Genomic DNA, 12,122 nt, shown 5'->3' with positions numbered 1-12,122 from the left:
TGCAATCGTTAACTGTGCGTTTCCATTTGCTGCTTTAGACAGTTTTATACTCCACCATAATGGATTGACAAACTGCATCTTAATAACGAAATTAGAGGTCATTTGACATTCTAAAATCTCAAGCTACTTGGTTGAATCACTTGCTTTTATTATATGCTAAGGCATCAGAAATCATAATAATACTTCCAGGATGGCTTTTAATGGTCTTCAGTACACTTTTCCTGGAGACACTCAGATACTTAAATTAACCAGTAATGCATTTTTCAAGCGTTCCCATGAATTCGTTAAGAATTCTTTCATTTGAATGTAAACTTACTGGGATAAGATTAGGACCCCCTCTAACCCTCCACTGAGTAACGCTTAGATGATGTAAGAACGTATTTATAACATAATGTACTACATTGTGCGAAAAATACTATGACATTATTTACATGATCTTTCCTTATATAATTTAAAATACAATTTTACGAGTGATTCTGTCCAGGAGTTAATGTGAATATTACACTGTTAGTACCCTGATACAATTACAGGTGTGATGGAGCTATGTTATATCATAGGAGGTTGAGAGAGCGAAGAAGGCCTCCACCATCTTCCGGGAGGAGTAGAAGCCGGCGAGTGTGGCCACATGAGCCATCTGGCCTGGCTCCCAGTGTGCATCCTCCCTGTGAGGTCCTTCTGAATGCCACGGAGCGGCTGAACACCCCACAGGAGACCCAGTGTCCTCCAGTACCGAACACCACGATGGACAGATCTCATGTGCGGATGACGGCATAATTATGAGCTTCATGAGTGAATCTCCCAGTCTTCAATTCTCGCCTTACGGCTTTCTCAGTTTCCCAGGTTTTCTTGCTCCCTCCACTCTGCTCTCCTCGCTTTGATCCATCTGTTCTTTTACCGATTTTCTTGATTCATCCATCTCCTACTTGATGTATTCCGCATTTCGGAGTCGCTAATCACTGCGCTTGTCGTAACTATTTGTTTTCGTTTATTACTTCCTTATTGTTTTGTTATTAAATGGTGTTATTTGGGGGGTAGGTTTGAGAAAATCTCGTGTTTTATTAAATGTATTAAATGCGGTGTTCTATAGTACCTGCCACCTTCTCCCTGTTATTTTTTTAGCAGCATCCTCACTGGCTGACTTGGCGCACTGGGTTACCATGCCTGCTGGTCCTGGCACTGGGGCTGCTTCTGGCTGGTCTGCTGCTTCCCGAGTTAGCCATCGCACTGCCCTGCGTCCTGCTCTCCATCGCCTTCTGGTGGCTGGAGGACCCGCTGCAGGCAGCCATCAGGAGAGCGGCCCAGCACCTTCGCGGGGGATCCCAGCGGACGGCTTCCCGCCAACGCGCTCGCAGAGCGGAGTAGCACGCAGTCGCGAGAACGAATGGAGCGTTTTAAAAACAGGAAATAAAGGCTTTCTCATCCGTAAATAGCAGACCCTGGAAAATATCCTGCCCGTTTAAAAATGTGTTTCAATGGAGCTACGTTAGGAACAATCAAAGCTACCTCTGTGCGAAGCTCCAGTGTCATACGTGTGTACCGGGATTCGAGTTTAACCTTGCAGAGCCTCAAAAACAGCCTGTCTCAAATGGGCCCTCTGGTGCTGTCTGGGCCAGCTCCCCCCAGTCACTGAAGGCCCCTGCCTTCTTCAGCATCCAGGCTGCTTTTTAGCACTCTTTAGCCACCCTGATGGAGCAGAATGACGACTTTGCAAATGCTTGCAGCCTCGCCCCTGGTACACCACGTGTTTTTATGGACAAAGGTGCATTCCTGCATGGGTACAAAACATTTAAAGTGATGTTTATGGTTGCAACACATTTTATTCCCATTTGTACTGATTGCATTGTCTAGGCACTGTGGGTAACGATGGCGAAATCGACCGACAAGAAACCATGTTAATTGCAGTTCGTTCCATTTATTGAATTTCAAAGAGTCTGAAACTAACTTATACAAATCTCTAAACTGCTTTTAGTAACACTTTTGTTTCCCAGTATGAGTAAATAAATTATAAAGAAAACCAAAACAGTCAAACGACAGAAATTAGAAAGATTACAAAAGGAGAGGGTGGTATAACAAGGCAACGTTCTTAATTTACTCGTGGCGTGTGCAAAGGTGTGATTTCCTACAGTTCACAGTGGGAATATTAAATCGGAGAGCAGGTTACTTTTCAAATTAAGGCAGCCACACTTTTAAGAGCGTCTGGTTACGGTGAAACGAATATGTGGCTGGACTGGATTCAGCTAGGAGGAGCTACAGAGGTGGACCGCAACGAGAAAGAGCAAGGAAGTGTCACCAAACCTCCAAGGACCTGCAAGGTGTCAACCTGCGTCCTGCTTTGCCGCCAAACTCGCTGCCTCGTTGCTGCGGACGGAGGCGTGAAGGTCTACAGTGTTGTCAACCATTAATAAGAATTCACTTATAGGAGCGCTATCAGAATCCAAAGTTCACATGGGCACTGACATCACACAGACGACCCGCGGGTGTGTCACCTCGCAGCTTTAGTCCACAGCGACTGAAGCTAATCGGACGGCTCTCCTTCGCGGCAGCTGAGCCTGAATCAGCAATGGGTATGCCGTACATGTACATTCGGGCCGTTTGCGGTTCTGTAACTGTGAGGCGGTTCCCGCGTGTTCTCGCGCACCGTAACGTCACCTCACCAGCGTGAAGGGAGCGCCGGGCTTTCTGACTCGCGACGTCGCTCTGCCGAAATGCGGCCTTCTGCTGAGCCTCTGTGGCATTAAAATGTGGGCGGCGGTCAAGGTGGGGGATGATGTGCGAAAACCTCTAACCTCTAGTGCAGCTGGGTGGGTCTGAGCAGCCTGATCTGGCTCGACAGGTCCCATCGCGGGCGAGCGCCTCTATCCGCTGGCAGGCCTTTCGGCCGAACCCACAACCGCCCTACGTGAGTCACAGAACTCGTCAGACTGCCAGAAATGCGCTCGTGCCGATTCTGCCACCCTGGGACCGGCCTGCTCAGTGTCAGGAGGCTTCCCGCCTGGCCCGCCGACCGGGCCGGACGAAGTCAAACTAATTCGGGGTTTCAATGTCACTTCGACATCAGTCTTCTGTTGCTAATTGTTCTTGTTTGAAAGAAGGGATGCTTTACAGATCTGCAGCTGGTTTTAATCGGGCTTCATGTCATCGCATGAGCTGAGCAACATCTCATGGCAGTAGCAGAAAACAACAACAACAAACAATATTAATATTAAAAATACCATCCAACGAGCTGAATGAGATGCCGACTGCTCATGGCAAAATTTATGTACATGTATATAAGAAAGTGGGTGTCTGGGGGGGGGGGTGCTGGACTCCCCCTGCAGGCAGAGGGAAGAATTACTGGGGTGTTGCAAGGGTGGGGCATAGGGAGCATCGGAGAAGAGGAGGCAGCTGGGGCTGATGCCAGCCGCTCACCTTTTCTTGGGGGCTTGGGTAGTGCGGGGTGGGGTGACAGGGCGCCCTGAATTCACCCCCCCGTACTGGTACTTGGCCTTCTTCTCTGATGGCTTCAAGATCTAAGGCAAACGGAGAGGAAGACACAGTAAGCATGTGTTTGCACATGCAGACAAACCTGCACTTACATGTGGGGGTGAAGCTACCCACCTGGAAGGAGCACATGAGGGACTCATCTACGCTCATCATGCCGCCGGCATTGTCGAACTCGCCGCAGTAGTTGGGGGCGGAGAAGAGAGTCACCAGCTGCCGCTTGGCGAAGAATTCATAACCGTCCTCCACCACCTGCCGAGGAGGGGGGGGATCCGAGCACAGTGCAACTACGTCAGCTACATCACTGCTCGGAGCACACCTTCACTCCTTGGCTTTTAATTCCTATTGATTTTTAGATTATTATTTGTAGCTTGTTTTGTTGTTTACCCTTTTGACGTCGATGTGACAACACTTCACAAGCTCGCGAAGGGCACCCACTGAAGGACATGTTGTGTAAAGCCAGACGTCCTGACCTGAGCCCAGCGTGGAAGCTAGCGGTCAGGTTACTGGCGTCCCCGACAGACATGCCACGTTACCTGGTGCGCCCGGCAGATGAGATCTAGGTCGTGTCGGTTCAGGAACTTGCTGACCACGTCGGCCCCGAAGGTGAAGGAGACGCCACGGTCGTTCTCGCCCCAGCCCTGCACGTCCTTGTCGGGGTCCGACCACAGCAGGTCACAGAGCAGCCCTGAAAGAGAGCGAAGATGGGCGTGGTGACACCGCGTGACCCTCCCCAGCACGCAGGCCGAGGTCCACATGATGAACACGTGCCCTCACCTGTGTCGGGGACATCGGTGGGCCGCATAATCCTGCGGATCTGCTCCATGGACTGCAGGTCAGGAGAAAGACCTTGAGAAAGGAGAGATGAAATAGACAAAAGGATAGCGGTAAATGGGGGGGGGGGGGGAGACTAAGAGGAATTTGTGCAGTGTCTGGTCCTTATTGGGGGGAGACTGACAGAGAACACACTTAGTGTACAGTGGGATTAACTAGGCGAGGCAGCTGAAGCTGTGTATGCGGACTGCAGTAGATCGTTCCGGATGGTAATGCGACTGTCTGAATGCACGGTAAACCCCCGTAAACTCTCGTTTGCAAGGAGGTCGCATCTCCCGCTTTCCCTACAACCGATTCGCTCACCTCCGTGGCAACAGAAGATCTTCTCGTCGATGATGGCGGCGATGGGCAGGCAGTTGAAGCAGTCGGTGAACGTCTTCCACAGCTTGATGTTGAACCTCCGTTTGCCTGCAGGGGTAGGGAGGAGAGACACGACCGATACGTGAGCCGGTCAGATCGACGGCCAACCCGACATGTGGACCGCGGCGTTTGCGCGGCGCCTTACACTCGTCATAGAAGCCGTAGATGCGGTTGATGGAGGCGCACTCGTGGTTCCCCCGCAGCAGGAAGAAGTTCTCCGGGTACTTGATCTTGTAGGCCAGCAGCAGGCAGATGGTCTCCAGCGACTGCTTGCCTCTGTCCACGTAGTCACCCAGGAACAGGTAGTTGGCCTCCGGTGGGAAGCCGCCGTACTCAAAGAGCCGCAGCAGGTCAGTGTACTGCCCGTGGATGTCGCCTGGGTGGAGAGTGGAAGGGTCCGGAATGGCTTAGTCTTTCTGCTGGTTGGTTCAGCCATTTTGAGCTGAATGTCCTGGTTGGTCCTGCTGTCCTTTACATAAATTTATTTAGCAGATGCTTATAGCCAAAGAGTGACAAGTGAGGAGAGCTTGGGGACAGACAGCCAGGTTGGCCAGCAGCCATCACCTCTGGAGTGGCTGGAGTTAAAGGCCCTCGAGGGACCGGCAGCAATACGATTCCTCCACCGGTCACAACTCACAACCTTCTGGCACAGAGCCCTAATCCACGAACTGCATCCGCCCTCCCCCCCCCCCACCAAATCAAAGAACAAAGATTAAGAATAGTAGGAGATGAAGGGATGAAAAGCAAAGGGACGGAGCGAGCGAGATAGATATGGCAAAGCGGATGCTGTGAAGGTGACGCCCTTCTGAGGTTATTAAACGCAGCCCCGAGGTCTCTCTCCCTCGCCGGATGACACGCTTTATTTGCTCTCCATCCACTTATCTTTGCTTCCGCAGTGGAACAAGGACACCGGGGTTGCAGGTAGAAATGCGACGCAGGCGACCGAGGCGCACAGGAGACCCGAGTCCTGCCAAGGACACTGAGCGGCCCACGGAAAGCCAAGCCCCTACTGTTACAACAGGGCCGGTACCCGGGAGACACGGGGACAGGGCAGAGAGAAATCAGGTTAATGAGGTTCCTCATGACATCACTTGGCACGTGACACAGACAGGCGTGCAGCCCCGCATAGGCGAGAACATGGCGGGAAGGTCCACGGACCGATAAGGGCTGTTCAGCGTTCCCAGATCTCAGTTACATTTACTTTTCGTCTATTTAGAAGATGCTTTTACCAAATGTACAATTCAGGAAGCAGGGTCAGACAGTCAAGGGCCTTGCTCGGGGGCCCGACTGTGACATCACTCAGCCGAGCCTGGGAATCACAGGCACGACACCCTCACCTGCCGAGCGACACACTGCCCCCACATCTCAGAGAGATGAAAGGCTGGAGACTGACAGGGGGGGAGCTAAAGCCGCCTTCTGGACCTGAAACCAAACCACAATCCCGTTACTGCCCTTCACTCCTCCCCAACACGGGGGCTTACCTACTCAGCTGACCATCTCCACCCCCCAGGACGCCAACGCTCTCCATCAGCTGAGATGCCATTTATATCCTGCTCTACTTGCTGAACTACTTTGAAGCAACATCTCTAAGGGGAGTGGGAGGGAAAAAGGAATGAGGGGGATGGAGAGAGACAGGAATTGCGGGCGTGAGGTCTGAGGAGCAGGATTAGACAGAGGAAGCGAGGCAGGCGAGGAACTGGGGGTGAATAACTGTTTGCCTCCTAACCCTAACCCTAACCCTAACCCCCAAGTCAGCGAGCATCTCCCCTTCCATGAATGCTTTGCCTGCCTTCCCACTGCCTCCCCACCCATCCCACACCCGTCTCGCCAGCTGACGCGCCTGCTCTCCAGTCACACTCTGCCAGCCCCATAACCGTGAGCACCCATCTGGCCAGTAGGGGGTGTCGGCAGCAGTGCGTTTTATTCAACATGATGTGCTGCTGCAAATCAGTAGTTGCATAAGGCTGCTGGCTGCCCTGTTCTCTATTCTGCTCGTCCCCGAACTCTCGGCTTGGCTGCCGTTTTCTTTCTCCGCGACGGATCCAACTGCTCGGCCCCGCGTGTAATAATACCGTCTGCTCACCTCCATGGAAGTACTGCTATAGCACGGGGGGGGGAATCAGTCTAACTGAGGGCCAACTGATCCATATGCGCTGTCTGCCCACAATGCCGTAATCCATTGATTAGTCGTGGCCTCCCTCTGCACTGTCGCACTTTGGCCCCTTAAGCTCACCGGGCTGCCAAGAATAACAGGCGTCCAGAAAATAAACAGAAGCTAGTGATTAGCAGGAGAGCTGTGGCAGTATCACATACAGAAGGGGGCGCTGCAGAGGGGGCGGGGCTGGGGAGGCGACACACTGCTGTGCATTTTGGGCTAGCGGGGGGGGCTAAAAATACACCACGCTGCCACTGCCTGCTCTGAGACAAATGCTGCCCTTGGCTTTGGCTCAGTGTTGTGCTCTTGTCGTGACCCGGGTTGGGGGGGGGGGGGGGGATACCCAGTGACTTCCTAGATATGCGGGCATGTTAAATGACTGCCTTTTCTGGGGTTGTGCGTCGTGCGATTCGAGGCTCTGCTGTCCAGCCAGATATCAGTCGTGCCCCCCCCCCCCAAAAAAGACCATCACCCACACCCCCAATGTGAAAAATAAAGGCTGTTCACACGTGCCCCCCTATGTGCCTCCAGGCCTGATTGATACGGCCCTCACGGGGGCTCACCTACTCTGCCCCTCCCCCCCCCCAGGGGGGCCCCCCCACCACATGAAAGGTGGATCTACACGCACAGAAGGCGGAGGATCTCTGCGTTGGCCCCGTGGACTGGGAGGCTTGCATGCAGTGGATGCATTGTGGGTCTGCATGTGACTCCCAGAAGCACTGTTTGACTCTAAGAGATGGAGCTTTAGCATGTGGTGGACAGAGGGTTTGAGCTCTCTAGATACAGTAAGGTCTGTAAGCGACGTTGGGAGTGACCCAGAGCGCGGGGGGTGGGGGGAGGTGTTCCCACAGGGCACCATATGCACGAGTCGCCCCGCATCGGTGTGTGTGTCACCCACCCTCAACATGGCTGAACCCTTCTCTTTTACATAAGCCATCTCTAACCCCTAATTTCAAGTTTCAAAGTTTTATATGTCATACAATCATGCTCAGCTCAATGTTCAGTGAAATGTATTACAGATGAGCTCCAGACTGTGAACAGGGAACATTCAGTACCTATAAAGAGACGTGATACTAGACATTAAACAATAAACATAACAATAATCATAAATATCCCAAGTGTGCATTTGCAGCTGGCAGTAAAGTAGCACAAGAAATAATAAATATGTACATTAAATTAAGCCCATAAATTTCTCAGTTCCTGCGTAAATCCCGTTTGTGAGCTGGGCTTATTCTCAGGGGGATTGTATGGCACTTCTTTCTGGTTATCTGTGTGTGACCCTGAGCAAACACACCCGGCCTTCCAAAGGGACAACACCCAGCGACAGTCACCCACCAGCAGCCTGTCCGTTGGCGTGAGAGGGACTGAATACGAGGAAGACCTTGTAGGGCGGAAGGAGAGAGGAGCCGGCAGACTTACCGCAGATCTTCAGCGGGGCCTCCAGCTCCAGCAGGATGGGCTGGCTGAGGAAGATCTCCCTGGATTTGACGCAGAGCCCCCGCACCTCTGCCTCTGTCATCTGCACGATCTTGCCAGGACGGCATCCTCGCACTGCAGGAGGCAAGCAGACCGCTGCTGCTCACTCCGTCACCATCGACACCCTCACCCGCACGCACCACCCTCACCGTGCACGCCGACAGCAGAGCAGGCACCAACGTGAGCAGCAACCACAGAATTATCGTGGCTAATTCAGTCACCCTGTGTTTCTTTGTATTTTTGCAGTAAAGTTTCACGGCTGTATTTTCAGTCTTGTCCTTTCTCCACTTTTAACTGGCAACATCCCTGGGCAGGGAGTCACTTTAGCATCCCTCTGGCAGGCAGTATAAATACAACATGCAGACTCCAGTTCCAGCTCACCCCCTGCCACCCTCCTCCGCCCCCCAGACAGCTCTCAGTATTGGCCTTTCTGCTCATGTCAGGTGCTGCTGCTGGCGTTCGACAGTAACATGTTATGTTGTATTGCATCATCACCTCGCCAAGGCTGCCGATGTTTGCACTACCCTGAGAGTATTTTAGGGAGAAAATGTCCACACCACCCTCGGTGTTGGTGGGGGCGGGGGGGGGGGGGGTGTAAGAAAAGACAGATAAGAGCTGGACAAACGAGGAAAAATAGGTACAGAAATAGAAGAGAAAAAAAAGCCACCTACCTCTTATCTACCTTAACTAAACAAGAGTAATTTCCTTATAAGTTGATAATATCATAAAACAAACCCTGGGCCACTTTTCTGTACTGAATTTGGACTGTGAGGAAAAGACACCCCCGTGAGTAAAGTAATGCTGTTTGGGGGTGTGAGGAACCATCTCCATTTGAAAGGAGGCACGCTTGTACAGGGGATCACTGTTACGACAAGCCTAGCTTCTCATGAGCCAACAGCCTTCGAAGGTGCTTCCAAATCGGCCAGTTTTAAACACAAGCTACAGGAAAACTGTGCTGACAAGCAGCCGACAAGCAAACGTCCGCCCTCAGTGGTGAACCGGAGCGAGCACAGACCAGGGTGACCACTCCAGCTGCGGCTCACGTCCCTCTTGCCTGGCCGCGACACCGTTTTTAGGTCACGATATTTTTAAGGCACTCTGCTTGAAGCACTCTGGCTTCCCACTGCAAGCACCCACATCCAGCCGAGGCACTCTTACGGCACACCAACAGCCAGCGCGTCTCCGCCTCCTCCTGCTGATTCAAGCGTGGCGAAACCGCGCACATATGCTCGCCCGAGGGACGATCGAAGGCGTCGATGCCTGAGCCGTGAATCTGGCCGAAGGCTGCCGCTGATACAGCTCTGCGTTCTCTCACGTCGTCACACGCGCTGCGTACCCTTGGAGGGTGCTGCTGCTTGTGGGACTAATTGCCAGTTAGCACCAGGGTGACTCCAGGGAGAATCAAGCCCTAGATTCTCAGCATTACCTCCTAAGCATCCTTTAACGTGTGCTTTTCCACCACAAGAAGTGATCTAAAAATGGTGCATTCAAATGTGACTGGAGTGTTATTGCAGACCCACTTTTCTTAGCCCTGGCGGCAATGAATACAAGAGACGGCATTTGTTCACACAACTGCTAATCAATCGTGTTTAACTGTCAGGCTCCACCCCCACCAGCAGCACACCATCTGTTTGCACAAGCATGCAGACACGGTCACGGGCTCCTACATGCTTGACGTGCAGAGTCGTGCAGGAGACAGTACAGGAGAGGCACGAGGAGGCAGTCTGCCCTGTCGGAGGTGCGGTTTGCCAGCTTCCCATTGAGATTCCACTGCCCTCCAGTGACACCCGTGGGTGCAGGGCCTGCTGCTGTGCCCATTTGCCTCGTGGAAAGTGCACTGCTACGATCGGTTACCGTACTGGGGGAGCCCTGAAACCGACTCGACGTTCAGCCAACAGCAGACCAGTGGAGCTGAGAACAGGCAACTGACACAAGAGCGAGACGTGCCACATCCAGAAAATCTGTGTTGTCATGATGCCAAATCTCTTTACACTGAATGAGTGCTGCAATATTTTTACCAAGACAGAGGAAGAATTAAGAAACAGCAGCCAACTGCCCAGTTAAAAAAACAAAACACATTTATTGGCAGGTATTTCTCAAACACAGCTCACCAGAAATTACTTGACCATATTCTCAAAGGCAAGTCCAGTCAAATACTGCAGTCTACATCAGAACGAACTCATCTCCACAACACCCTGCACCCACCCAGCCTTGTATGTGCAGGATTTTCATGCACAGCACCTCCCTATAAAAGCCCTTTTGAAATATACTCACAGCACAACCTCAGTGACAAACGACCCGCTCAGAAAGTGGGATTTTTTTTTTCCAAACTGCTCCGACCCGCTTGCAGCATGAGACCAATGGAACAAGGAGCTTGGGGGTAGGGGGTGTGTCAGCACGTGACCACACAACTAGCCAGTTTACTTACCCAATGACTAACCCCCTTGGTATCCAATCATTTTCAGTTTAACAGGTATAATCCAGATTGGAGCCTTGACAGAAATGGCATCTCATTGACTAATTCTTAACACGAATCTTCCCGCCCTTTATAGCACCAGTATATAAAAACATTTATTCATTTATTTATTTTTCATCATCAAAAGCAAAGTCTCCAGCTTTCTGGGATACTGGTACTATTATACCAATGTTGTAGTAAAGATGGGCGGCACAGGCTCGGCCACAGGGCATTTTACTCCCCCCCGCCCCCCTCCCGAGAATGGAGGAATTTGCGGTCAAAAAGCGATCGATCCATCCACCCCACCCCAACAACCAACCCCTACAGCAAACACGGGGTTTCGGCTCCGGGCTGCACACGAATACAGCCGAGCTCATGAAGGGAAAACCAAAGCTGCGGTCCGAAACACCTGAAACGCCATGGCGGTCGGGGAAGAGGCGCACAAAGCGGGGGGCACACGGGGACCCCCACCCAGCCTAACACAGGACGCTACGCCATAGCCCCTCGCTAAATACGGCTGCTAGGCGTGTCGAAGCCTGCGGACGCGGAGCTGCGCGGCCCAGCGATGGTAGCGACGGTAGCGGCTCCCCGGCGAGCCCCGCTGTTTATAAACACCAGCGCGGCGCCTTCGCCTCCGATCCGAAACGCGACGACGGCGGCGCATACAGGCGAGCGGCCGCCCCTTTCGCTTGCGGCTTTCTCTTCTTCCTCCCCCCTTTCCCCCACGGTATGTCCCAAACGAAGGCGGCCTGCTCTTACCTTCCAGGAGTCGAGAGATGAGGCTGTCAACGTTCAGCTCGCCTTCCGCCATCTTCTAAACTGTAATCTGAAGGGGAATCGCCCTCGCTTCTCGCGCTTTCCGCCAGAGGGCGCGCGTGGGCGCACAAGCGCGCAATCACGAGGCAGTCCGATAATAAAAACGATGGTAATGATAAACAATATATCTTTTAATGAATGGTGACATAATAAAAGCGCAACAGCGATGTAGTAATAATTGATAAAAGCAGATATTTATAAACTGCTAATTACAAATAGACAAACACCGTCACCTTTACTGGCCACCTGATGAAAGGGTGTTGCCTAAAATGTTTGAGCTGGACATTTATTACACCGCCCGTTTCACCCAAAAACACTAGATAACACCATGTGGATGCCAGTATCTGGGGTTTCATTTGTTTTCTTGATCGTATTACTTCTGGACAAACCTTTCCAACAGCCGGTGCTTTGTTTGGTGGTGGATAAAGACAAAATGTCAAATCAGGGCACATGCATTAAAGCTATACATGATGACATTTCCCGTATTGCTGCATTTTTTAATTTAGTCTGTGTAACAAAACTTCTGCACATGAGTATGTTGTGTAT

General features: G+C 51.9%; 1 protein-coding gene across 1 annotated transcript; it reads right to left on the bottom strand.

Annotated features, from left to right (window-relative positions):
• Positions 1-1,892: 1,892 nt before the first annotated feature.
• Positions 1,893-11,641, bottom strand: ppp1cb (protein phosphatase 1, catalytic subunit, beta isozyme). Its single transcript, XM_048975332.1, has 8 exons — positions 11,520-11,641; positions 8,249-8,380; positions 4,820-5,050; positions 4,618-4,722; positions 4,258-4,329; positions 4,017-4,168; positions 3,598-3,732; positions 1,893-3,509 (listed from the first exon to the last, which is right to left on the bottom strand). Exons 1-8 carry the CDS (start codon positions 11,569-11,571, stop codon positions 3,405-3,407), a joined length of 984 nt encoding a protein of 327 aa, XP_048831289.1. The 5' UTR covers positions 11,572-11,641; the 3' UTR covers positions 1,893-3,404.
• Between the last annotated feature and the right edge of the window lie 481 nt (positions 11,642-12,122).

Source organism: Brienomyrus brachyistius, chromosome 14 (assembly GCF_023856365.1).
Source record: "Brienomyrus brachyistius isolate T26 chromosome 14, BBRACH_0.4, whole genome shotgun sequence".
Taxonomy (NCBI): Eukaryota; Metazoa; Chordata; class Actinopteri; order Osteoglossiformes; family Mormyridae; genus Brienomyrus; species Brienomyrus brachyistius.
Note: the sequence above shows the minus strand (reverse complement) of the source record. Positions and strands in the feature narration are given on the sequence as shown.